At 46.8% G+C, this 27,821-nt stretch overlaps 1 protein-coding gene and 1 long non-coding RNA gene across 2 annotated transcripts; one reads left to right on the forward strand and one right to left on the reverse strand.

The window, feature by feature from the left end:
* Positions 1–320: 320 nt before the first annotated feature.
* Positions 321–26,610, forward strand: NATD1 (N-acetyltransferase domain containing 1). The gene is made up of 3 exons (XM_080981319.1): positions 321–883; positions 13,008–13,126; positions 23,268–26,610. The coding sequence occupies exons 1-3, from the start codon at positions 787–789 to the stop codon at positions 23,382–23,384; spliced, it is 333 nt and encodes a 110-aa protein (XP_080837445.1). The 5' UTR covers positions 321–786; the 3' UTR covers positions 23,385–26,610.
* Positions 6,283–9,391, reverse strand: LOC308463127. Its single transcript, XR_013979460.1, has 2 exons — positions 8,076–9,391; positions 6,283–8,041 (listed from the first exon to the last, which is right to left on the reverse strand). It is a non-coding gene; the product is annotated as an uncharacterized lncRNA (long non-coding RNA).
* Positions 26,611–27,821: the final 1,211 nt, after the last annotated feature.

Here is a 27,821-nt window from a genome sequence, read left to right on the forward strand (position 1 = left end):
CGGTTTGGGAACACTTTGGTTTTGGAACGGACTTCCGGAACAGAGAACCAAGGTACCACTGTAGTTGCAGACAGGAAGAACTCATCCCCTTTTAACATAAACACACACAAACACGAGACAACCACGGAGAGGATCTGGAGGGAGGGGGTGCGCGCGCCCCGCTGAACAAGGGTCCGCGGTCCCTTTAAGAGTCGAACGGAATGTATCAAAACAAAAAAGGCCGAGCACCCATTGGACGGCCAGCTGGCACGTGAGTCCACAGCTGATTTCCTGGCTTTTTTTGTGTGGTTTTTTTTTTTTGTTGCTGCTGCTGCCGCTGTGTGTCAGTTTCAGCAGGAGATTATGATGTCTCTCCCTGGTCACTGCCCTGCACTCTTTCTCCGCTGAAGTTGGCTGGGGGGGGGGGAGGCGGTGAAGGGGGAGGAAGACGCAGAACAAGAACAAGAGGTGGAGGGGGCGGCGGCAGCAGCAGCAGCAGCAGCAGCAGCAGATCCTGCCTAACTATTAATTGCTCCCCGCCGAACATTTCCCCTTTTCCTTTCTTTCTTTCTTTTGGACACATCTGGCTGGTTTGGCAGGAGCGCGCGGGGAGGGAGGGGGGCAGACAAGGCAAGGGAGAAGCAGCAGCAGCAGCAGGGGCGGCCCTTTCGCAAGGCGCCCCCCGCGCGCTCACAAAAGAACCGAGCCCACGAAGAGCACGCCGAAGCGGGGCGCCGGAGGGAGGAGGCAGCCAGCCAGCCAAGCAGCCAGCCCGCGCCCGGGTCGGCCTGCTGTGCCCGCGCCACCATGGCCCAGGCAGGGCAGCTCAACATCCTGGAGCCCGGCTGCCCGATCCAGGTGGAGCACGACCGCAAGAGGAGGCAGTTCACCGTCAGGCTGAACGGTAAAGGCGAGACCAGGTGGAGGTGGCGGAAGAAGAAGGGGCAGACAAGGGGAGCTTGGGGGGTGGGGGGTTGGAGGTTGGCTCGTGCATGGCTCGCCTCCCTCCTTTTATTTGGCCCTATCGGATTTGCTGTGTGTGTGTCCCCCACCCCCCCAAAAATATACCCCCCCACCCCCGCGCAATCTTTTGTTTGGAATGTAGGGAGGCGATGGATGCGCTTGCAAAAAAACTAAAAAGCCTTCCCCGCAACGCTGGTGTTGTTCCCTTGGAGAATTCAAAGCAAATCTCTGTGGTTTTTGTTCCTGCGAGGCTTAATTTTTATATATTAGTTTCTCTCTCTTTCCTTTACCCCCCCCTTATCTTTTTATTTTTTTTTTAAAAAACTATTGCTGCAGTGTGAGGCTGGTTATGCAACAGATTAGTTATGGTGTCAACCTCTTAGCAACTGGATACAGGGAGATTGTGGGAAGGAGAAGGAGGTGGGGGAGAAGGGGCGACCCAGAAATTTTATTCCTGCTTTCTCTTCTCTTTCTCTCTCTGCCCCCCCCCCCGCCTCCCTTCTTCCCCTGTGTGAGCTGCGCTCTTTTGCTCCCCGTAAGCTGCTGCTGCTACTGCTGTCTTGGTTACTCTCTGGTTGGTAGGGGAACACCTGTCCTCGCAGGATCTATTTTTAAATAAGCTGTGGAGGTTGATACCAGAAGCCCCCACGCCCTCCCCCTTCCGCCCCGCTCGGTGGTACAAACTTGCTTAATTTTTAGTTTGATTGCTGCCGCCTTCTCCCCCCTCCCTTTTCTCTCAATCTGCTAATTTTGAGTAAATCATGTGATGGGCAATATTACTTTTATAAATCCGGTTCCCTACTTATTTTTGCTGCAGGGAACAGTACTTAGATTTTAAGCTGCGTCTTACCATCATGTGAGGCCTGATCCTATGCGTAACTTATAACCCTGCAGACTTTCCAAAGCGAGTTGCTTTCGAGTAATTTGCTGTGGTTGTCAGAGATTGGCTACTGCTGCAGTCCTGTTTTCTGCGGTGTGGCTTGAGCGTCCTAAAACACATGTAGTAAAAAAAGCACCACCCATGACCATATGCAGAGGGCCTTCCCTTGTTTCCTAGCATCACGGCTGAGGCCCAGGGCTAGTTCAAGGCATGTTGCCGCCTGAAGCAAAGCGGCAAATGGTAACACTAACACTAACCCTTCCCGAGTCTGGGGCTGCTCACAAACCATTCATGTACAGCACATGACTTACCTCAAAGAGTCCTGGAAACTGTAGTTTGTTAGTGGCGCCCACCTGAGAGGTGCTGGAACTGTGCTCCAGCTGAAAAAAAGCACTGCCCTGGTCCATGACTGCAATATTACTAAGGGCAAGCCATGTGAAAAGAATGAAGCTTGTGTGTTTGTGTGTGTGTGTGTGTGAGAGAGAGAGAGAGAGAGCGAGAGAGAGAGAGAGAGAGAGACCCTTTTAACATTATTTTTTGCAAGGTCCATGCTGGAATTCTCAAATGGCTTAAGCATGCTTCGTAGCTTTCCTGCTTGACCACTGAAGGGATAGATTACGCAGGGTTCCCTAAACTTAGGTCCCCAGCTGTTTTTGGACTACAACTCCCATCAACCCTAGCTAGCAGGACCAGCAGTGAGGGATGATGGGAATTGTAGTCCAAAACCATCTGGAGACCTTGGATTAAGGGGTAGGCAATGAGAAAGGCAAGGGTACCAGACTTGGGCTGGGAGAGACCCCTGCCATAAACCTTGGAAAGAAGCTTCCAGTCAGAACAAAAAACACCGAGCTTAAATGAGCCAATATTCTGACTCTGCAGAAAGCAGTTTCCGTTGTTTTCATGAGAATTGCTGTTGCATTCAGGCTTGTTATGGGCGTCTGTATGAACAGGACACCAGATTAGATATGCCTTTGGCCTGATCCTGCAGGGCTGTTATGTAGGCTCCTGTCTACCCAATTAACGGATCAACAACATAACGGAATGCATATTTGCTCCCAAAGCCTGTTGCATTGACTTGCATCTTCAGCAATATGCTGGTGTTAGATATTATCAATGCTATTTTTAAAAGTTGCGCGGAAAGGTACAACACCATTGCCCATTCAGCAGACGGGTTGTGTGAGCAATGCAAAAAAATAAGTTCATTAAATATTAAGGGGTGGGGAGTCGAAAATGATGAAGTAACTCCTCAGAGTACCATTTGGTTTCAAGATGGTTCTGTGTCAGATTATAAGAGTGGATAAAAGTGCCTTGCTGATGAATACATAAAACTTAACACCCTGCCCAGTCAGAGATGTGCCTCTGTTAGTCGTTTATGACCCACAAATGACCTGAAAGGAACACGGAAAATCTCTTCTCCTGTTTGTATAGGAGAATCTCCTGCAACAGATTCTTGCTCGCTGCAGGCGACCAGGCAGGTGGCTATTTCCATTAACCTCAGCTGGGATATATACTGCATTGCATGGATAACTTTCTCTCAATGAAAATGCTTGTCTTTTCTAAATATATCAAGATATGTTCCATTTTTCCTCTTCTGCTTTTATTTTTAAGCTAAGACCCACCATTTTCGGGTTAAGGAAAAAAGAATCTAAGCGCTTGCTCCTAGTCAAATTGCAGGTTATATTAAAACGGGTAAACAATTTCAAAAATGATATACCCAATAGAAGACATTGTTCATAAGCTACTAAGAATAGTAACACAGAGATTTTGTTTTTCGCTAAGTGCCACCACATGCTGTTTTTTCAGGCCTAACAATGGGTGAAAGTAAACCATCAAATGAATATTGCTGGGACAACTGAAGGGCTGCAAAGAAAACAGTGAAGCCAAACAGTCTCTTTAAATAGCACATGGTTAAAATAGTTTCATACTGATGGATTCCCGTAGGAAATCTGCCGAGCCGTAAATCACTTCAGTTGCTCTTGTTGTTTTTTAAAAAGTTGTGTGAGTGAAAAGGTATTGTTGCAGTAGGTTTTAATTTTCTTTAGCTCCGAAAAAATATCTCGTAAGGGTGTGCAGAACATGATAGGGAAATATTTATACAAGGGTGGAGAGTTTGGGGAAAAAATGAGCGAGGAACAGATGTTAGTGTTCACTCTTTACAATGAAGGCAGGGTGTATAGGGAACACTGTTGAATAAGCTTGCAGCTGGTTTCAATAACATTCTCCACCAAGCACCTGAATGAAATGTGGAACTCTCTGCCACATGATGGCCAAAGGAACAGCTGCACCCCCAGAAGGGCTATACAGGGGATCATGGAGCATTTTAAATATTCAGGGTTTCATTGAACAAGTGGTTCCTTTTAGGGAATGGTATGTTCTATTGTTGGACTCTTGTCACCTTTTAAAATAATTATATTTCCTTTCCTCCCAAGAGCTCAAAGTAGTGGTACAGCCCTGTGAAGTAGGCTAGTCTGGAAGAGTAACTGGAACAGGGTACAAAGGGTGCTACCTAGCTATAAAATCAGTTTACTGGCCTTGCAGTGAGGGCAGACATCTGAACCCTAAGGTAAAGGTAAAGGGACCCCTGACCATTAGGTCCAGTCGTGACCGACTCTGGGGTTGTGGCGCTCATCTCGCTTTATTGGCCGAGGGAGCCGGTGTACAGCTTCCGGGTCATGTGGCCAGCATGACTAAGCCGCTTCTGGCGAACCAGAGCAGCGCACGGAAACACCGTTTACCTTCCCACCAGAGTGGTACCAATTTATCTACTTGCACTTTGATGTGCTTTCGAACTGCTAGGTTGGCAGGAGCAGGGACCGAGCAATGGGAGCTCACCCCGTCGCGGGGATTCGAACCGCCGATCTTCTGATAGGCAAGTCCTAGGCTCTGTGGTTTAACCCACAGCGCCACCTGCATCCCATCTGCACCCTAGACTTGCTCTAATGATCAGATGTAACGCTAAACCTTGGCTTGCCTACATCTCCTCTGGCACAGCTACAAGGAAATGATCAGAAACTTTTCATTTCCACTTTAGATTTACTGCAGTTTAGTATGCCATTGATCCCTAAACTTGATTAATCTTGACTGTAGCTAGTTGAAACAAGCCACTTTCACAAACTATGGCTTAAAACGCCTTCTTTCAACAATCTACCGTTCAGGGTTTGTACGACACACTAAACCACACTTAATCTGAAATGGAAGTGGAAGCTTAAGGTCGCCTCCTTGCAGTTACATCAGAAGAGGAGAGGGAGGAAAGACAAACAAACCCAGAGCTCACTGCAGATCGTCCACGGTTTAGCGCTGCATCCAAACAAAGCCACTATTTATCCCCATTGTAACCTGGGAACTGTAGGGATCAGCACGACTGCAATAACACATGCATAAGAGTAAAGTAAAGTGGTGACTGCAGAGGTTCAGCTTGTAAGCACGCTAAGCTTTACCAAATGATCTTCACCAGCCAAAATGCAACCTTCAGTGTTTACTTGGAAATGCAAATGATCTTGGAAAGAAGTGCTAGGCTTTAAACAACTGGTATGAAGTGGGACTTTCATTCTCTGACTTTCTCCATTGCCCGCTTTCCCCAGCTTGGTACCCCCAGCCAACAATAGTTGGGAAGGCTGCTCTGTGCTAACCCATCACAAACTTGAAAGCCTCATTATCACCGCCTTCCCTTGCCACAGCGCTACAAGTGGTCATAATTGCTCCTGTCCTGAAAAAAATAATCTTGGAGCTGCACTCCCAGTCCACAACACAGCTGAACAGTAGTTTGCGGGGAGAAGGTAGGAATCTCTCTAAAGTAAAGGTAAAGGGACCCCTGACCATTAGGTCCAGTCGTGGCTGACTCTGGGGTTGCGGCACTCATCTCGCTTTATTGGCTGAGGAAGCCGGCATACAGCTTCCGGGTCATGTGGCCAGCATGACTAAGCCGCTTCTGGCGAAACAGAGCAGCGCACGGAAACGCCGTTTACCTTCCCGCCAGAGCGGTACCTATTTATCTACTTGCACTTTGACGTGCTTTCAAACTGCTAGGTTGGCAGGAGCAGGGACCGAGCAATGGGAGCTCACCCCATCGCAGGGAATCTCTCTAGCTTAGCCTTTTTCCTGATACGCAAGCTTTGTAGTTTTAGGAAACATTTTTCTGGGGATATATGCCATTATGAGAGTTTCCTCCTTCCATCCAGATTCAGATCTACCGCCTTATCTATGTGAGACTTTGCCTGCACCAGCAGCAGAATCAGCTGGTGGGAGTTCTGAGAAGATAGAATGGGCTGGACTATGTCAAGAGAGCTTGTGTGTGTGTGTGTGTGTGTGTGTGTGTGTGTTAATTACACTTTTGATGCTCACCTACGTTTTTAAAAAAACACCTCTCCCTGCAACTGGGTAACAAACAAAACAAAACCTTTCCCCGTGATGAGCCATTTCTTTTTTACTTGCGGAGCTTCTGCTTCTTTTTATTTACAGGGTGGGGGGCGAGAGTGTTCACATCACCCCAACCTGCAGTCGGTCCACTCCACTACTTGATCATCTGAGGCCCTTTTTTGTGGGCCTCCTCCATGAGAGGCCCGGAAGCCAACAACACACGAACAGGCCTTTTTTGTGGTGGTTCCCTGTTTGTGGAATGCTCTCCTCAGGGCGGCTCACCCCGTGCCTTCATTACATATCTTCAGCCACCAGGCGAAAACATGTATCTATAACCAGGCCTTTCGTTGATTAACATTCTGTGGTCTTTTAAATGTGTTTGTTATTGTTTGATTATGTATATTTTGTGTTCTCATTTTGTATTTTTATGTTATGAACCGCCCTGTGATCTTCAGAGGGAAGGCGGTATACAAATTTAAGAAATAATAGTGATGATGATAATGCTTCACGGCTCTTACCATTTGCTCCATGCATCAGGTATGGGCAACCTCTTGCCCTCCAGATGTTGCCAAACTACACTTCCCATCAGCCCCAGCAAGCATGTCTGTGGCAGGAGATCATAGAGTTGTCCAACCCCTTGCAGGAATATGCAGGTGGCCCGGATGGGGATTGAACCCACAACCGTGGCGTTATCAGCACTGTGCTCTAACCAACTGAGCTAACTGCGCTCCAGATGATGGGAGAAGTATCTAAGAGACCTCATTCCCTTCCGGAGCTACAATTCCTAGAGTTGTTTAACTATCAATCCCTTTTCACAGGAAGCTCTGGGAGTTGTAGCTCCGTGAAGGGAACAGGGGTTGGCTAACAACTCTCAGCACCCTTAACAAACTACACTTCCCAGAATTCTTCAGGGGGAAGCAATGGCCATTTAAAGTGCTATTGCAGACCCTCCAAGTGTCCCTATTTTCCAGGGACAGTCCCAGATTTACAGAAGTCATCCCGGTTTCTGTTGTGATCCCAGAATGTCCCGCTTTTCCTAAGGATGTCCCTATTTTCGTTGGACAAGTGTTGTGGGGTATGGAGCTATGTGACCGTCATCCCCCCCCCCCCCCGAGCCAAGGAGAAAAGTAACTATACAACCTATAGAAGACATCTGAAGACGGCCCTGTATAGGGAAGTTTCTTGATGTTTAATGTTTTATTGTGTTTTTATATATGTTGGAAGCTGCCCAGAGTGGCTGGGGCAACCCAGTCACATGGGTGCAGGGTATAAATAAATTATTATTATTATTATTATTATTATTATTATTATTATTGAATAGGATGTCCCTATTTTCATCAGACAAATGTTGAAGGGTATGGATAACATGCTGCTTGTATTTCAGGGGGGCTGGAGAGGACGTGCTCCATTTACCTTTTTTGCTGGTCTCCTTCGTGAGTGTGTTTTAGAAGGCTATTGGGTGTGTGTGAAATATGTCTAAAATTAAGGAAAGTGATTGATAGGGCTTGCAGATTTTAACAGGAATCCTGCAACGTTTCTCCCCCATGATTCTTTGCGTTTGCTTTGTCATTGTGGCCTCTTCCAAACTTCCCCAGAAGATCTGAACGCATTTAATTCTTGGCACCGAAAACAAAAGCCTTCCCAGTAACTTTTCTCACTTACGTGCAATAATTGTTGTTGCTGTTTTAAATTGCCCTGCCCAGTTTGCCTTCTCTGATTTGAATTGAAGGTGAATCCCAAAGAGGAAGAAGCTTTGCATTGTCAAACATGAGCTGGCCTGTTTGCCAAGCGAGTTCTCTGGCACTCCTGTGGCTTAAGCCCTCTCTCTGTGGTCTGCTTGACACTCTCTCTCTCTCTCTCTCTCTCTCTCTCTCTCTCTCTCTCTCTCTCTCGTAACATGCCAGTTGCTCGAGTTTGAGGGAAAACAACCCCCTTCTAAACAAGAGTTTTGTCCTGAATCACAAGAAAGCAGCGGCGCTCTCGGAACAAACTGTTCCTTTTAATTCTGCAACCTGCCTGGCCTCTCTGTCTCTCTCTCTTTCTTTCTCTTTCTCTTTCTGTGGGCGCTTGTTCAAACAGCATTCATAGCCGTTTCCTGTTGCCTAGTCCGAAGGCAGTCTCCTTAGTCTCCTTATCTGCATTACCTCGTTTGCCTGTTTAAAAAGTGTGAGAGACAGGAAGGGGTGGTATGTACACACCAGAGTGTTAGTGCACCCGTGGGTTGCACAGATCCAACTTTCCCCATGTACATTTAATTTTTGCGTGTTCCTTTGTGCACAATCACATGCAATTGAACTCTTACCTCCATGTTTCCCGTCCATACTAGTTATTTCGGACCCTGACTAGGGGGTGACAAGACTGGCTGGGCCAGACCAGCGGAGAGGCTCCTACATTTTGCTTATCATGCGCAGGCATTTGCGCAAGGGCCCTTCCAAGCTGCCCTAGCCATCTGCCTGATTCTAAGAACGAAGGAGGTGGGGGAGCATTTATTTGCCCTGCACCAGAACTAGGGGCAACCCTCTCCCCCAGCCAGCTTGCTGTAGTTTTTAGCACCTCCACAGGTGGCAAATTCTGCTGTTGCCAAACCAGCATCTGTTCAGCCCTGCCCAGAGTCACCCGGCGACTTTCTGTAACAACTTCATGGTGAGTTCTCTGAAACTTACAGTGGTACCTCTGGATGCGAATGGGATCCGTTCCAGAGCTCCGTTTGCATCCCGAGTAGAACGCAACCCGTGACTGCGTGGGTCGTAATTCGCCGCTTCCGCGCATGCGCATGATGTCATTTTGAGCGTCTGCACGTGTGCAAGCGGCGAAACCCAGAAGTAACGCGCTCCGTTACTTCCGGGTCACCGCAGAGCATAACTTGAAAACGCTCAACCTGAAGCACATTTAACCCGACGTATGACTGTATTTTTCTTGGGGAAAAGCACTGGTCAGACCATTGGTCTGCGCTGCCTGGCAGTGGCTCTGCAGAATTTCAAACAGGGAGACTTCCCCAGCCCTACCTACCGAGACGCTGGGGATTGAACCTGCGACCTTGTGCGTGCAAAGCAGACGCTTTGGCCCTGAGCTCCATCTCTTGCCTCTTCCATATTGATTCGCCATGAGCGCAGATTCCTAAAGCACAGCAAAGCTTAGCTAACCCACGGAAGCGATATTTGGAAATGCCGTGTCCCCAAAGAAACTTCCCCGTGTGGCAGCTCCTTCGCCATTGCAGTGAGCTGAATTGTGTGTCTGACACACTTGGCCTGTTGAGGCTGGAAAAGGCCTAGCTGACTTCCGTCATCCCTTGTTTGGGGTTGTACCAGCCTCTTCCACCTCCCAAGGACCCCCCCCCCCTGCTGCCCAGCATCTTCCCAAGACTCAAAGCTGTGCCTGGGTGCTATTCAGCGCATGTATGAATTGGGGGCTTTTTATTCTGCCTGGGATGATTGACAGCTCTATGCGGGAGCGCATGCAGTCTGCACACAGAGCCCTGCAACCCCTCCCCTCTGGCCTGACATGCTCCCATGCCTACAAGATTATGAGTCAATGCAAACCTTTCTTTCCTTTTTAACTGGAGTTTAGTCAGTCCTTTACCCTGCCTCATGCGTCCTGTGCGTGAAATTTAAACCGCACAATCTCTGCGGTCTTTTGCGCCAGCTGAAAGAAAACTCTGCCCCATCCGCGCTATAAATCTGAAACTGTGTCCTACCACTTTTAAGAGCAGTGGACTCGTAATCTGGTGAACCGGGTTCGCTTCCCCGTTCCTCCACCTGCAGCTGCTGGGTGACCTTGGGCCAGTCACACTTCTCTGAAGTCTCTCAGCCTCACTCACCTCACAGAGTGTTTGTTGTGGGGGAGGAAGGGAAAGGAGAATGTTAGCCGCTTTGAGACTCCTTAAAGGGAGTGAAAGGCGGGATATCAAATCCAAACTCCTGTTGTTGTTGTTGTTCTTCTTCTTCTCTTCCCAAGAAGCTCTGAGAATTGTAGCTCTTACAGAGCCACAGCTGCTCAATTTAGACCAAGTGAGTGGAACCTTTTGGCCCTCCAGATGTTGCCTCGCCGAGCATGGCCAGGGATGATGGGACTTGTAGTTTAGCAAAACCTAGAGGACCGGATGTTCCCTGCACCTGGTCTGGACATTACTGAGCTGGATAAGTGAATGGCCTGACTCAGTGGCTTCCTATCTGCAGGTAGCAGGCTTAGGATGTAGAATCATAGTAGAGTTGGAAGGGTCATATAGCCCAACTCCTTGCAATGCAGGAATCTCAGAAGTCTGTTGTCTTTTTCTACAATAGTGTTAGAAGAGCACTCCGTTTTCGCAGTGGCCAACCAGTTGCCTATGTGAAGTGTGCGGTAAGACCCGAGTGCGAAAGCACCCTCCCCACTTGAGACAGCAGATCTACTTGTGGGAGCCTGCCCCAGTTAAGACAGAAAGCAGCTTTGTTCAAACATGCTTATAAGTTGCCTTGATGTTGGCCTTCTTATTTTTTTAAAATATATTTTTTAAAGGAATTTTACCTTGCCTTTGCGGCTCAAGAGCTTAAGCTACACACGGTGGATAATGTAGGAAGTGAAAAATGCCTTCGTAACACGTGTACTTAACAACTAAGCAGGTGGATTGCAGAGAAAGTTTTTAGCAGAAGAAGAGAGACAGCAAAATAAATCCAACGAGGCTGGGGGGGGGGTCTCCTTGTCTGGGCAGCCCAGGACTTTACCATGTACACTGCCTAGTCTTGCGCCCCAGAGAAGTGCTGCTAACCTCAGTGGTGTAGCAGCGTTTGCTGGTGCCCGGGGTGTGCGCAGCTCCGGAGGGTGAATGGATCCCATTGCGCTGGCCCAGCCCTTGTCCCCGGAGCCAAGCAGGCCTGTGCTATGCCGCCTGTCCATCCACATACGGGGGAGCCTGGCTGGCCAACATGGCCCTTGGTGGGTGAATCTTCCCATGGAGAGGAATGCCAGACCGGGCTATGCTGGGGTCACCCCTTGCCTGCCTCCATCTGTGCCCACTCACTGTCTGAGTGAGGACTGAGTGAGCGCTAGCTGGGCAGCCATTTAGCGAGGGGGCCAGGGATGCTGCAAATGGGGCCAGGCCGAGCTCCGTGCCCAGAGACCCCTGGCAGCAGGCAGGGCAAGACAGGGATCCCTGTGTGGGGAAGCCTGGTTTGCGCCCCTCCAAATTGTGTACCTGGGGTCCTGGCCCTGCACTCCATTGTCCCTCAAAACAGAGGCTAACAACAACAGTCCAACACTCGGACCAGAACACTGCACTCCTTCTCCCTCTCTCCAGATGTTCAGCCCTCATCACTCCTTGCCAGCTTGGCCAATAGTTAGTGCTGATGGGAGCTGTAGTTGAACAACAACTGGAGAGGTATGGGTTCCCCATCCTTGTTTTCCACAAATACTAATCAGCACACTCCCCAGGGACTGTTAAAATACACAAGCTCCCCCCGCCTGCAGCCTATCCTCTGTCCATTATGAAGCCTGATTCTTTGCTAATGGGTAATACAATTCTCCTGCCTTAGAGAATTATTGAGAAAATATAGTGGTAGTAATGTAATACGAATGTACTGAAGTGCTGTATAGTACTCTATAAAACTGACCCTAAGATAATGGAAGAAGACAGAAGATGCAATCGTAGAATTGTGGAGTTGGAAAGGACCCTGAGGGTCATCTTAGTCCAGAGCTTTCCCAACTTTTCCTGTTGGTGACACACTTTTTAGACATGCATCATTTCACAACACAGTAATTAAATTTCACTAGCAAACCGGAGGCTAAACGGACCCCTTTCCAGCCCCGGGAGCGTTTGCGTGACACATCTACGCGCTGCAGCCGAACACACTAATGTGTCGCGACACACAGTTTGGAAAGCTCTGACCTCCAACCCCCTGCAAGGCAGGAATACGCGGCTGTTCCATACAGGGATCGAACCTGCAACCTTGGCATTATCATCACCACGCTCTAACCAACTGAGCTATATAGGCATCCTGTGGAGGTCCATCCCGTACAATGTAGGAATAGAGCCTTTAGTGTTTAGTTGAGAGTGTATTAACTTATGGTCTGTGTGTGTGGTTTGGGAGCTGCACGGTCAGGGGAAAAACAATGTTGTCCAGGGTTGTAAAGACTGTGGAGAGAATAACTGGATGCACTCTCCCTACCTTGGATCAAATCTATGCTTCCAGGTGTCATAAGAAAGCTGCAGAGATGGTGCGCACCCCGGAAATGATCTCTTTCAGCTTCTGCCTTCTGGAAGAAGGTACAGGGTTATAAAGACTAGGACTAGCTGCCTGAGAAACAGTTTCTACCCAAATGCGATTTTGGTTTTAAACGCAGTGTAAGGTAGTCTCTATGTGAGTATATTGTATTTAATTATGGGGTATCAGAGTTTTTAGGGGTCTAACCAGGTTGGGATAGCTGGGATAGCAGACTTGTTGGTTTCTGAATGTCTGATGTAGATTTTCAATTTCGTTGTTCTGTATGGGACAATGACAATTAAGATTATTGTTTCGTATTGTATTGTGGTAGCACTTGCCCTTTTGGAATATTAGACAGGCACTACCTCTGTTGTCCTTTTGGGGCCTACCAAAGACCTTCTTCTTGCAACAAGGCGTTGAAGTTGAGATCTTTCCCAGCCTGCACCTGTGTTGGAATTGTTGTAAAGTTCTTTAAAATCTATTTCTACTGTTGTTTTATCCATTGTTCTTTAGCACCCCGGGCTCCTTTGGGAGGAAGGGCGGGATATAAATTTAAACTAATAATAACAACAACAAAAAGTCCAGGAGATTTTGGTTCTTGGTTTTGTTCCATATTTCTTTTAAGTGTGTGGATGCCATCTTTTCTCCCGCAGGTTGTCATGACAAAGCGGTCCTGTTGTACGAGTACGTGGGGAAAAGGATAGTGGACCTGCAACACACGGAAGTACCAGATGCCTACAGAGGAAGAGGAATAGCCAAACATCTGGCAAAGGTATGGGTTGCAAATGGTGCTTCTACTTGTAGCTCCTCCCCAAAAGAGTACACATATTTGCATAAAACTTGCATCCCACACTAAGTTATACTTAGAGAAGACCCATAGAAACAAGTGAACCTGCTAATAATAATAATAATAATAATAATAATATATTTATACCCCGCCCACCTGGCTGGGTTTCCCCAGCCACTCTGGGCAGCTCCCAACAGAATATTAAAAACACGATAAAACATCACACATTAAAAACGTCCCTAAATAGGGCTGCCTTCAGATGTCTTCTAAAAGTCAGATAGTTGTTTATTTCCTTGACATCTGATGGGAGGGTGTTCCACAGGGCGGGTGCCACTACCAAGAAGGCCCTCTGCCTGGTTCCCTGTAACCTCACTTCTCACAGTGAGGGAACCACCAGAAGGCCCTCGAAGCTGGACCTCAGCGTCCGGGCTGAACGATGCGGGTGGAGACACTCCTTCAGGTATACTAGGCTCGCCGATTAACTTTGATAGGTCTAACTCCGAGTAGGACTAACATTGGGTACAATCCAGAGTTTGTGGCGAGGAACCTGCAGCCATCCAGATATTGCTAGACTCCAACTCCCATCAGCCTCAGCTAGCATAGCCAGTGGTCAGGGATGGTGGAAACTGTAGTTCAACAGCATCTGGAGGGCTACAGGCTTGCCATCCCTGTAAGAGATGCAAGTCTGGAAATAAATTGTCATAATTTAGGGAAAGCTTTAAGGGAAGACGTGAGTATCAGGTGAGTATGCAGCTTTGGGTGGGCCAGCCTTCTGGGGGGTTCTTTAGTTTGTACTTTGACTAAACTACCACTGATGTTAAAGATACAGTTGTATTGCAGGATACAGGGGGATTTGGTTCCAAGGCTGGTGTGCACATGCGAAAATCGCGCATAGCCAAAATTACTTTTCCCATGGCTGGCTGGCAAGGGGAGGAGGCCTTGTGGGGAGGCCTCCCCAATGTCTCTGCTGCCTCCCCTCCTGGCAGAGAGCAGGAAGAGGGACGTCAGCAGAGACAGACGAAGGTAGAAGGGAGGAGCAGAGAGAGAGAGAGAGAGAGAGAGAGAGAGAGAGAGAGAGAGAGAGAGAGATGCAGGCAGAAGAAAAAGGCTGGAATGAAGCTGCAGCCGAGCATGTGTGGTAGAAATTGTGCATGTGAAATGCACATCGGATGCGACTCAACTGTACCTTCAAATAGGACTTGCGGCCACCCTGAGTACCTGGCAAACTTAATTCTGGGCTGAAATTGTTCAGAAAAGAACTAGAGCAGGCTTCCTCAACCTCGGCCCTCCAGATGTTTTGAGACTACAGTTCCTATCATCCCTGACCACTGGTCCTGCTAGCTAGGGATCATGGGAGTTGTAGGCCAAAAACATCTGAAGGACCAAGGTTGAGGAAGCCTGGAGGTTTCCTCGGCCAGATCTGGAGATCTGGCATGGTGACAGGGTAGGTGGGGAGACACCGTAATTCGGGGGTCAGATGCATGCTTTGACTTATTTTGGTGGGAAAAGGTACAGAAGGGTCAACGCTTTAGGTAGAGAGATCTGACCCACATCTTAATACAGTGGTACCTCGGGTTACAGACGCTTCAGGTTACAGACTCCGCTAACCCAGAAATAGTACCTCAGGTTAAGAACTTTGCTTCAGGATAAGAACAGAAATCGCGCGGCGGCGGCAGGAGGCCCCATTAGCTAAAGTGGTACCTCAGGTTAAGAACAGTTTCAGGTTAAGAACAGACCTCCAGAACAAATTAAGTTCTTAACCCGAGGTACCACTGTATTCATGAATGACAAAAATATTTGGGGTCTGGGGGGCAGGGGGCGAGCAACTTGTTGATGTGTGGCTCCCCCCTGTGTGGCCCCTGCAACTCTGGTGTGATTTATGCTCACAGAAGATCCCAGGATCAATCCCTGTGGTGGTATCTCCAGGTAGGCTTCCTTTCTCAGACCCTGGACAATTGTTATCTGTCTGTATAGACAATAGTTGGCTAGACCAAATAATCTGGTTCTCTATAATGGGCTGTGGAAGGCTGCATCAGGTGGGTGTGATTTGGGGAAACCACACTTGCAGACCAAATTGGGATCTAGGCCAGGTCAAATTTAGCTCACAGGTCAAAGGTTTTCCGCCCCTATAACCAGGGTGGGGAACCATTTTTCAGCTTGAGCACCACATTCTCTTCTGCAGAACCTTTGTGGGGGAGGGGGCCACAATGTCAGGGGTGGGCGGGGCCAGAGGCAAAAGTGGGTGGAGCAATTTATACAAATTTATTCTGTACAGTAGTCTTGGTTCTTCACATACTCTCTCTTGCAAGAGACATTATCAGAGTTGAAGGACACATTCCAGCTAGGTAGAAGTGCTCAAGGAGGTGGTTGCGTGAAGGATTGTGGCTTGAGGAGAGTCCTTAGGGCCAGGCAGAGAGGCTTAGAGGGGCCACATTTGCCCCCCCCAGGGGCCTGGGGTTTCCCCTCACTCCTGCACAACAAGGGAGCTTTGTGTGCTCAAGCCAGGTGGAAAATGTGCAAGGGCTTCGCTGTTATCTGGGGAGCTGGTTGGAGGGGAACCAAAATATGGCAAGGGAAGGCTCAATTGAATGCCGAGCTTGGAGGGTTGGGGGTGGGGGGGACAGGAGAAAGCCATATGCCCAATTACAGCCTGCTCTAATAAACCCTGACGAATGTCCGCGTTATCCTTCTGCACTGCTGCCTCCTCCTCTGTCCCCTCTTTAAGCCCTGCTTCTCTCGACGCTTGCCTGCTATTTTTAGCCCTCCTGTTTTCCAGAAGCGGAACCTGGTCTCTTTGGGAGTAGTAGCACCAGGGTGGGCAAGGCGTGGAGATGGAGAAGGCTCGTTTTTGCATATTTGATTGCCTGTGATTTTCCTCATTTCCATAACGAGGGTTGGCAGGCAGCAGATGTGACGTGCTCTCTCTTCCTGATGTCCTCTCTTGATCTTCAGCGTGAGAACAAGAGATGCTCTCCCGAGGGATGGAAGGAAAAGAGGTTGCCCACGTCTGTTGACTGGCTCCTCTCTGTTCAGTGGTAGCCTGATGTTGACAAATGTGAGGAGGTGAAAAAGCTGGTCGGAGAAGCTTTATCTGCCACATTTCTGCCTGTCAGATTGCTGTTTAAATGGTTTGTTGGTTTGTTTATTTTATTGCTTGCCCTGCTTGTCTGCAGCACGCTGGTAGGGAATTGCATTTGCATGAATGCACCGTGCTGGCAGTGCATAGTCTACCACCTTTATAGGTATAGGGGCGAAATTTTATTTAGCTTGCATTTAAAGGTGAACCTACCTAATTCACACTTTGCAAAACAATACAGGCACAAAACCCCAACCCTCAAAATCTCTGTTTCTTCCAGTTTTGCAGTGCAGTATTCCAGCCAATAAATATGAACAATTTTTTCATTTCGTTTTATTTATGGTTTTGGATATTATAACTTAAACTTTCTCTACCACACACACATGCGTACGTACACACACACACACACACACACACACGAAAAATGTTCATGAAAATGCCTGTATCGATGAAACTTAACATCCAGAAATGCATTATATTGGGAAACTTTCTTTTTGCAAAAATGTGTATATTTGGCAAAATTGCATACAAAACTTTGTGCGTAAGAAAACCTTACCAAAAGGTTGGTGAATTTTCATAAGGATCTTTTGTTAGAAAGAGGAGAGGGGAATTGCAAAGTGATACAGAAGTACAGTTGTACCTTGGTTTTTGAACAGCTTAGTTCCCGAATGTTTTGACTCCTGAATGTTGCAAACCTGGAAGTGACTGTTTGGTTTGCAAACTATTTTTGGAAGCTGAACATCTGATAGGGCTTAGCCATGATTTGGTTTTTCAACGTTTTGGAAGTAGAATGGACTTCCGGAACGGATTCCGTTCAACTCCCAAGGTATGACTGTATTGAGAGAAATTTGTTTCAATTCATATTTTAAAGGTGAATCTAACTAATTCACCCTTTGGAATTCTGAATTTTGTAGTGCAGTTCTCCAGCCCAAGTAATGTGTACAAAAATATACATGGTAGAGTAGAACATGCACATATTGCTGAAAATAACATACAAAAATGCATTATGTAAGAAAATGTGTTTTGCAAAAGAAAAATGTCTGCATTTGGTTACATTAGAACTAAAAGGCTGATGAATTTTCGTGAGGCTTATTCTTTTTTAAAAATAATCACAAATTGGTATGGAAATGAACTTAGGATTGGAAAAATGAAAAATGGAGCGAAACCAAAACTGACAAATTTCCCTGCTGCGTTCCCTTTCTACGTAGAACTTGGTTGAAAGCAACCTAACTTTAAAATGGGTCTGGAAACAAATCAGAAGAGAGTGAAAGCTAGAGGGGACCAGCATAATACGTTCATAATGCCCGGTTCTGATTCTGTAGATTCTGTAGAAGAGGACATTTCTAGACTATTTTCAAAGGTAGCTCCTTGTGCAACAGTATTGCAGTACAGTCATAGCTCAGGTTAAATGTGCTTCAGGTTGAGCGTTTTCAGGTTACGCTCTGCGGCAACCCGGAAGTAACGGAGCGTGTTACTTCTGGGTTTCACCACTTTCGCGTGCGCAGACGCTCAAAATGACATCACGCACATGCACGGCAGCGACGAATCACGACCTGTGCAGACATGGGTTGTGTTCGCTTCAGGATGCAAACAGGGCTCCGGAACAGATCCCGTTCGCATCCATAGGTACCACTGTAATGCAGACGGAATGCTTAGCAGAGCATGAACTGCTGACCTTCAAGTAATCTGTACCCCAAGAGGTTGATATCTTAGGTGACCCTAAGTTTGTAAAAGGCTCTGAGTGCCACTTAAGCCACTTGTGTCTCTTGTTACAGTGATGGATTCAAGTGTGTCATCCAAGTGATGAACATGAGCTTTTCTGAAAGAGCATCCTTTTTGGCCCCAAGGTCTGAATGTGACAGTGGTTTGAGGGCTGGGTTTCTCTTCACCTGGTCTTCTCCACCCTCTCACCAGCTTATACACACAATCTTGCACACACCTTTCACATGGGGAGGTTCAACTCTCCTTATTCCTCAGCTGATTGGTGCCAATGTCTTCCTCGAGCTGTTTCCAATGACTATCAGCTGGGCAGTGATGGGGAGGGAGGAGGTGCAGCAATCTGGGGAGGCAGTCTTTGGACCACATGGAAGTCGGCCGACGGCCGCTTGTGGCCTGTAGGCCATGGATTGGTGACATGCCCTTCACAGCAAGGGCAGCTTCCTCCCAAACAAGGTAAATTGCCACTTATCTTGGCTACCTTTGGAGGTGACTCGGAAACTACCACTAATCCAGAATGCGGCAGCCAGACTGGGGACTGGGAACAATCGCCGGGACCATATAACAACCAGTCCTGAACAACTGGCTCCCAGTACGTTCCCTAGCACAATTCAAAGTGTTGGTGTTAACTTTAAAACCCTAAACGGCCTCAGCCCTGTATACCTGAAGGAGCATCTCCACTCCCTTTGTTCAGCCCGGACACTGAGATCCAGCGCTGAGGGCCTTCTGGCAGTTCCCTCATTGTGAGAAGTGAGGTTACAGGGAACCAGGCAGAGGGCCTTCTCGGTAGCGGCACCCACCCTGTAGAACGCCCTCCCATCAGATGTCAAGGAGATAAACAACTGTTCGACTTTTAGAAGACATCTCAAAGCAGCCCTGTTTAGGGAAGTTTTTAATGTTTGATGTTTTATCGTGCTTTTAATATTTCACTGGGAGCCTACGGGGTATCTGGGGCAACCCAGTCAGATTGGCGGCATATAAATAATAAAAAATATTATTAATTATTATTATCAACCACTTCCCAATAGTGCCCCTGTCTTGTTGGCTTCATCCAGGCCAAACTACTACAGCCAGGCATGGAGATCTAACCAGGCACCAGTTGTTTCCGTGCAATCTGAAGTGTGTGTGTGTGTGTGTGTGTGTGTGTATGCACATACATACATACATACATACAGCGGAATCCCAGAGTTCTTGATTCTCTCTTAGCTGCTCATTCCTGATTCCAGAGCTCTCCATTCTCTTGGATCCGCTGCATTTGAGCCGCCTTCCCTTCTGCCTCCCCTCTCCCCCTGCTCCAGCATCCGTTCGCTAAATTAGCTAATGATCCAGGAGAACTGTGCAGCGCTTATTACATCTGAGCGTTGGAAAAAAGAGGGAAAGGAAAGCTGCAATATACTGGTAGAAGTGGCATGGGTTTGCAATTTTGATCCATGAAGCTCCCAGTAGGGATTTTCTTATTTCTGCCCACCCCTGACCGATTTGTGGGGGTTGGGGAGGGGAGTCCTGCTGTTCCTGCATGTGCAGCTTTTCTTCCTCTCCAGTGGTAATCCTGCTCCCTCCCTCCCTCCCTCCCTCCCTCCCTCCCCTTTGCAACAGACATAGGGGAGATGAGGACAATTTACAGCTTCCTTTGTCTGCATGAGGCCGTGATAAAGGGGCCCCAGTCTGTGCCAGGAGGAATTCCTGCCACATCTTAAAGAGATAGCTATTTCACGAACATCAAATCAGAGGTGGCACTCAGAGGATTCCTTAAGCATCCAGACAATGGCATTGTGTATCCCTGAGCAACTTTCTTAGCCAAGCTGCTTTTGTCTTTTTTGTTTGTTTTTAAATTCCCATACACAAGCTTGATAATATCGTCCCAGCATTTATCATCGTTATTACAGTGGTACCTCGGGTTAAGTACTTAATTCGTTCCAGAGGTCCGTTCTTAACCTGAAACTGTTCTTAACCTGAAGCGCCACTTTAGCTAATGGGGCCTCCTCCTGCCGCTGCGCCACCAGAGCATGATTTCTGTTCTCATCCTGAAGCAAAGTTCTTAACCCGAGGTACTATTTCTGGGTTAGCAGTGTGTGTAACCTGAAGCGTATGTAACCCGAGGTACCACTGTACTTGTTTTTCCACCCTTCACACCAAGGTCCCAGGGCAAGTTAGAAAGCTAAAGCATAGCTACGTAAAAAGGCTCTAAGCATCTTAAAAAACCTTAGAAAACACGCACAAAGCATAACATCAGTGAAAAGGGGAGGAGGAGAACAATATTTTACAATAAAAACTTCTAAAAACCGTAGAAAGACCCGGTAAAACAGCAGCTGCTGTCTTTGTTGGGGCAATCCTAATTCCTTGAGGTCTTGTAGCATTGTCTTTTCAAATATGTTTCTGAAACCTTACTGGTTTTTATTTTATGATTTTAATGTATAGTACGTTATGCATATTTGTTATATTTATATTTTTAACCCACCCTGGAACCATTTGCTTGCAGGTGGGCTGTAAATGCAAAGGATTTTTGTATGCCTGCCCTCTAGGATCAGAAGGAACTCTCTATTTTGGTTCTCTGTTTCTCATTTTCCAATATGGAATTCAATTCTCCACATTCAATCTGCGCTATATATATTTTTTTAATCCTCATGAAAATTCACTAGCATTTCAGTGCAAATTTATCATAATGAACACATTTTTGTATGCAGTTCTGACTAATGTACACTTTTTTGCAGGCAATTTCCCCTGATACAATGCATTTTTTAAAAAAAATTATGCGTGAAAATGTTCTTATGAACACTTCCCCCTAATATATTCATTTTTATAAATACTGTTTGGTTGGAGAACCACATTGCAAAATTCGAAGAAGTGCAGATTTCTAACGATGACTGTATTTCAGAAAGTGTGACTATGATATATTTGGCTTTAAATGTAACCTGAATAAAATTCTGCCCCCCATCCCTATATGCCCCCCTGGCTGACCGGAATTTACACATGTGTTGTTACAGACATTGCTTTAGAAGACATCAGTGGTACAATTATATGATCTTAGGCCACATCATATGCTAAGATACTAAACAGTCATGTCTTCCCTCAAAGAATTTTGGGAGTTTTAGTTTCTTACGGGTACTGTTAGAAGACTCTGGGAGGGAAACCGGAGTAGTCTAACAAACTACAGCTCCCAAAATTCTTTGAGGGAAGACACGACTGTGCTTTTTTGAGTGCTGCGAGAGTTTGTGCCCCCCCCAAAAAAACGCTTATTTCAGGGGGAAATTGCAGCGTGAAATTGTGTGAGATCAAACTCCAAATTTACCTCCATTCTCTCACGAGAGAAAATGGGGTGTCCTAGTTTTTCTGGGACACTTGCAGGGTATGAAATGGGGGTTTTTTTGGTGGGGGGGAGATACCACTTTCAAGATGACGTTTGCCACCTGCAGTTTTAGGGTTGGTTTGGTGTTTGGGTGGGTGTTATTGGTTTGTTTGTATGTTCTTGTTTTTATCATGTATTTTGTGCTTTTACATTGTATTTTTTTATGTTGTGAATCACCCTGAGATTTGCAGTACAGTGGTACCTCGGGTTAAGTACTTAATTCGTTCCGGAGGTCCGTACTTAACCTGAAACTGTTCTTAACCTGAAGCACCACTTTAGCTAAAGTGGGTCCCCGCTGCCGCCGCGCTGCCGGAGCACGATTTCTGTTCTCATCCTGAAGCAAAGTTCTTAACCTGAAGCACTATTTCTGGCTTAGTGGAGTGTGTAACCTGAAGCGTATGTAACCCGAGGTACCACTGTACACAAATTCAGTAAATCATAATCATAATCTGCTTTGCGTGCAGAAGGTCCCAGGTTCAGTCCCTGGCATCTCCAGGACTGAGGGGCAACCCTGCCGGAAATCTTGGAGACCCTCTGCCAGTCAGTGAAGACAATAATGAGCTAGATCATGGGTAGGCAAACTAAGGCCCGGGGGCCTGATCCCGCCCAATCACCTTTTAAATCCGGCCCACGGACGGTCCAGGAATCAATGTGTTTTTACATGAGTAGAATGTGCCCTTTTATTTAAAATGCATCTCTGGGTTATTTGTGGGGTATAGGAATTCGTTCATTTCCCCCAAAATATATAGTCCAGCCTCCAACAAGGTCTGAGGGACAGTGGACCCCTGCTGAAAAAGTTTGCTGACCCCTGAGCTAGATGGACTAATGGTCTGACTCAGTATAAAGCATTTTCCTAGGTTCCTGACATTAACATGTTAAAATCTGCTGTCTGAATGAATCAATTAAAAATGTGTTCCTGATTAATGTTCTTTTAAAATAATAATAATAATAATAATAATAATACAGTGGTACCTCGGGTTAAGAACTTAATTCGTTCTGGAGGTCTGTTCTTAACCTGAAACTGTTCTTAACCTGAAGCACCACTTAAGCTAATGGGGCCTCCCGCTGCCGCTGTGCCTCTGCTGCACGATTTCTGTTCTCATCCTGAAGCAAAGTTCTTAACCTGAGGTAATAGTTCTGGGTTAGCGGAGTCTGTAACCTGAAGCATCTGTAACCTGAAGCGTCTGTAACCCAAGGTACCACTGTAATAATAATAATAATAATAATAATAATAATAATAATAATAATAAATCCATTTAACATTGCAGCCCTGGTTGAGACAATGCAAGGTCATGAGCATCAACAAAAAAATAAAAATAAGGATGGGGCAAACCAGCTTGTAATTTATATTACTGAAAATCAGTATGCACGGTAGGTCATCCCCTGTACGGACCACATATTCAACATGCACCAGCAACCTCTATGTGGCTTACTTGTTGCACTTTTAAGGCCACATCCTTACAATACGTTGAAAGCACAGGGCTTCTCCCAAAGAATCCTGGGAACTGTGGTTTAAGGGTGGTGGGAGCCTCTGCTCGGGGGGGGCGGTAAACTACAGTACCCATGATTCTTTGGGATGGGAGCCACGTGCTTTAAATGTGTAGGGCAGGCATAGGAAAACTCGGCCCGCCAGACGTTTTTGGGACTACAACTCCCATCATCCCTAGCTAATAGGACCAGTGGTCAAGGATGATGGGAACTGTAGTCCCAAAATATCTGGAGGGCCAAGTTTGCCTATGCTTGGTGTAGGGTATGGATGTGACCTCACTCTTTCTTCAAAAATATGCTTGCTTGCTAAACATTTGCAGTGGCACATCCGGACAGCCAAACCCTATTTAGCCAGAAATTAGTCAGAAATTTGGACCCTTACCCAGCAAGCAGCCAGTGTCTTATTCAAAGCAGAAAACTCAGCTGCTACATTTGGGTCTTGACAGCGCTTGACGTTGCAAGATGTTGATGGTGGTTCTTTCGCTTTCCTGTGTTTTCAGGCAGCCTTGGATTTTGTGGTCGAAGAGGACTTGAAAGCCCACCTGACGTGTTGGTACATCCAGAAATACGTCAAGGAGAACCCACTGCCTCAGTATCTGGAACGTTTACAGTCTTAACGCAGGAAGGCTGAAAAGCCTACACTCCTTAAGACATGAGCGAGCCTGGCCTCTCTAGATGGCCCAGTGCAGCTTTTGTTTGTGGGCTGACTTGGGACCCCTGAACAGCCCCCTGCACATGCTCAAGAGTTCTTATTTTTGTAAAGACAAACGTGCAACTCCTCAACAATGCTTCCACCTGGCTCTTGTGATAGCTGGTCTCACCTGGATGTTTGTTGTTTACATCGGCCTCCTATCTTAAGGAAACCATCAGGTGTAAAACTAGGCCTTCGTTAGCGTTGTGGCAATAGAGGGGTGGGCAAGCGGGGGTCACCTCCTAATTTTGGTTCTTCCTCCCGAAATAATAAGCATCAAGCAGAATGATCTGAGATCAGGCACCGCTTTCCTTGCCAACGCAGGGTTGGGAAAAGCTGGAAATCGACAACCCTGCAGAGGCAACGGTCTTTTTAAACATCCACTTAGGCCCTTAAGCACATTTTACTACGTCGGGATGCCAACTCACAATGCAAAATAAACCGTGGCTGTCGCAGGGGTTGGACTTGGAAAGGAAGCAGGTTTTCGGTGCTAACTGCAATAAACACGATGCTTTAGAGACGAGAAAACTGTGTCACTTCGATGTGCTTCTGCAGACGTGAGCAATATGGACTGAGTGAGACAGTTAGCAAGTGTACATGGTGAATTTTGTTCCCCACAACAAGGGAACGGCCTACCTGGGTGGCCACCCAGAGGCGAAAGGTGTAATTAAGCGATCTGGTTCGTTTGGGATGGAAGGCTGAAAAACTTGACTGCACATTGGAGAAGGAAAGGGCCTGTTTTGTTTTCGTTTTGGGTTTTGGTGGGATTCTTCTTCCTCGCCCCCTTCCAGAGCTCTCCTCCTCAAGTGGCGGACGTTTCCTCTCACACGGGAGAAGCAATAACAAGACTGAGAGTTTAATGGGTAGCAGGAGGAAGGAAGGAAATGGCAGGGCAGAGGAAGCTGTGCAAGGCAAACGAATCCTGGGCATTTTAACAACAGGAAAGCCAGTCACGATCGGCAGCCACTTTTTAGGGTCCCAAATGGAGATGAGCCAAGGAAAAAGCCACGGCAAGTAAACCTCAGCTGACTTACTGACAGAAACGGACAGTGCAAAAAAAAACAGGATTTGCTTGGCTGCCTTGGACATAAGCATGTGAAAGCTGTCGGAAAGAAAAGAGGAGGACTTGGCTTGTTCCGTGGCTTGCTCTAAGCAGCGTTCGTGTGGATGGAGAAGTAATTAACACTTGAACCTCATCTCCGCATGCCTGTGGGTTACATGATCGAAAATGGCAATAACATTTTTTTCTCTAGTTTTTCAACACTTAATTTTGGCTTCCCCTTTCCATCATGTTGCCCAAACCCTGTCCCTCTGCTCCAAAGTCCTTGTGTGGAGACTTATACTCGACTTAAGAGCTATTGTAGCTTTCTCAGCAAGGCGGGCTAGGCCAGGCTGCCATGGTGACGGCAGGCCACAGGGGCTTCTCTGTTCCAGGCATTTATCGCTTTGAAATGTCCCCCTCTCTTGCCCGGCTTGGTTCTTCAACAGTATAGCTGGTGGGTTTGGCTGAAATAAGGCCATGGGTCCCCGTGGTAACATTACTCCTTTCAGCAGGAAGCTAGGTTGATTGGTGCTTATCTGTATTGTATTTAAAACAGCAGAGAACCAGTTGTGGCATTTGTGGAGGGAAATCTGATGTATTTCCACTCTCCTGACAACTCACTCTCTCCCCCGCTCTTTGACGCACACCCCTGCCGACCCCTGCTGACATTTTTGGGTTGGAAAATGGGTAGACCTCTGCCCATTTCAGGGCCGAAGGGAGCTAAAGCAGATGGGCAGAGGAAGCCACCAGTTTCTTACCGTTCTGTAACTGCTGTTACGTCCGCACCATATTTTTAAAGCACTTTTGTACCGCTTTCACAGTCACGTAGAATTCGGAAGATTCTCTAGGGGAAGCCGTGGCTGTTAAAAGCGGCATAAGAGTGCTTGAAATGTCTGGTGTGGATGTTGACCGTATCATGATTGCCAATCCCCTTGTCTTGATAAGATCAACATTTCAATGCAGCACTCGTGCTAGGTATGCTGTCGGGTGTCATGTGGAAAGAACCAAGCAGTGAATGCAATCCTAGTCCCACTACTTTTTTTGTACACTGTGTGTGTGTGTGTGTGTGTGTGTGTGTGTGTGTGTGTGTAGGCAGGCATTTATGGCTGTCAGAAACACGGACTTGCATCTCCTGCTCATGTATACCACTGTTCAACGCAGGTAGAGTTTCTGCCTAGGATGACTACAGTGGAGGGTCCTTCGTTTTGATTTCTTGAGAGAGCTTAGTGAGATCAAGGCCGGCCAACCCTGCCTTAAAAACAAGCTCAGTATTTTGATAGTGCTGCAGCTTCATCCTGAAGGTGCTACAACCATCATTTCAGTCTCTGATCCACCTGAGATGCGTTTTGATAGTATTTTATTACAACACCAAGGGTTTACTGCTGGGTCCACCCCCTTCTCTGTTCTCTGTGTTTTGATATTATGTTGAATAGCAGTGCTTGCCAGTTCCAAGCTGGAGTTTCCAGTTACTCATCCCTTGCCACTAAGAGATTTGCAGAAGCAACTGTGGTGGGGTGGAAACGACTTCTCTCCCTGTCTAGATCAGGGATTGAGAACCCATGACTCTCTGGATGTTGTTGGACTTCCCAACTGCCATCACCTCCAGCTGGCATGGCCAATGTTCAGGAGTGGTGGAAGTTAGAGTTCAGCCACACCTGGACAGCCACAGGTTCCCCAGTTTGACTCTAGCTTATTTCTGTGATGGGGCATCTCCCTTGCAGCTTGCTAAGACAATTGCTACGGCTTGCTGCTGGAGAACAGAACAGAAGATGGAGACATCTCCCTTACTCATGTGTTGAAGGCACAAGCTATAAAGCTAATTGGGGAAACACAGACAATTGAATAACTCCCCAAACCACCAAATGGAATATCTATTTATGACTTGTCCTCCAGTGTTGTTTTCCACTCAGTGTGGATATATTTTCATTGCCCCCAACCCCTTACTATTCAATTAAAAGTGGTAAATAATGTGCCTTTCCTACTCAGGACCTCTTAAAATGATCTTTCTGTTGTTGTTTGTGTCTAACATTATCCTTCCCCCATTTGTCATATTATTAAGGAAACCCGGCCCTATTGCATGGTATACAATAAAAACGTGTGGCTAAACCAATCGGCATTGACTTGTCTTGCTGGTATTTGATGGGGAAGGACATGTAACTTAAGAGAAGAGGTAACTCGCGTGGATTAAATTGTGGGCATTAAAAAATGTAAAGGCAGTGTCTCTAGGAATACATTTCAAAACTCTAGAAGTAGAGAGAGCCACCATGATGCTCTCCTGGTGGTTTGACTCCAGCTCTCAGCCCCAGGCAGCATGGCCAATGTTCTTGGAGGTTTAGACATATTCATGGAAGATAAGGCTATGCACTATGTCCGGTATCAAAGGTGTATGTTTCTGAATATCAGTAGGGAGAGGACTGTTGTGGTCAGATCCTGCTGGTGGGCTTCCCATTGGCACCTGGTTTGCCACTGTTAGAACAAGATGCTGGACTCGATGTGCCTTGGGCATGATCCTGCAGGGCTTTAGTTATGGCACTTCCAGATTGACTCCTATTCCTGCCATAGAGCTGCAGTTCCTGGAGTGGCTTAACAGTCAATCCCTCTTCCCAGGGAATTCTGGGAATTGTAGTCCTGTGAGGGGAATAGGTCTCCTAACAACTCCCGGCACCCTTAACAAACTACAGTTCCCAGGATTCTTTCAGGGAAGTCGTGATAATTTAAAGTAGCATAATACTGCTATAAAAGTATAACGCAGATGGAGGTTTAGTCACTTGTGGTGAGTGAAGGTTATTTCTTGGCTTCACCTTGCCCTTAGAGATTACATACATGTTCTCAATATTGTGGAATGACTAGATACCAATATTTATCCTGGCAGATGTCCAGTTCTTGAGGGCCATTTCATATAAACCTTGCACAAGAGCCCAAAGCAATCGTGGCTCAGCGGCCATGGAATGCTGGCTGTTGAGGTATGGAAAATGTTGGGAGAAGGAATGTAATGGGGTGTCCTGGAAGAAGACATGCCCCTCCAAGCAAGAGCATTCTGTGCTGCAACTTTTTGTTGCAGATCCCACTTGTACATTCCAGAAAAACAAACAAGTATCAGTGAGGGCAGAGGCCAAAGAAGGAGCAGACCGTTTATGACATTATCTTAATTTGCAAGAGATAACTTAGGTTGCTGATGGCTCATTCGTACACACAAGAATCACAAAAGATTCATCATATTGTATCATTTGATTGTCACCTCAACTTTGAGGAGAGTCCATTCGCACATTATGCTCTGGTTATCAAGTGGATCAGCCCAAAGCACCCCTGAAATGACACGAA

Source organism: Podarcis pityusensis (assembly GCF_964106645.2).
Source record: "Podarcis pityusensis genome assembly, chromosome: 14".
In the NCBI taxonomy this organism is placed as follows: Eukaryota; Metazoa; Chordata; class Lepidosauria; order Squamata; family Lacertidae; genus Podarcis; species Podarcis pityusensis.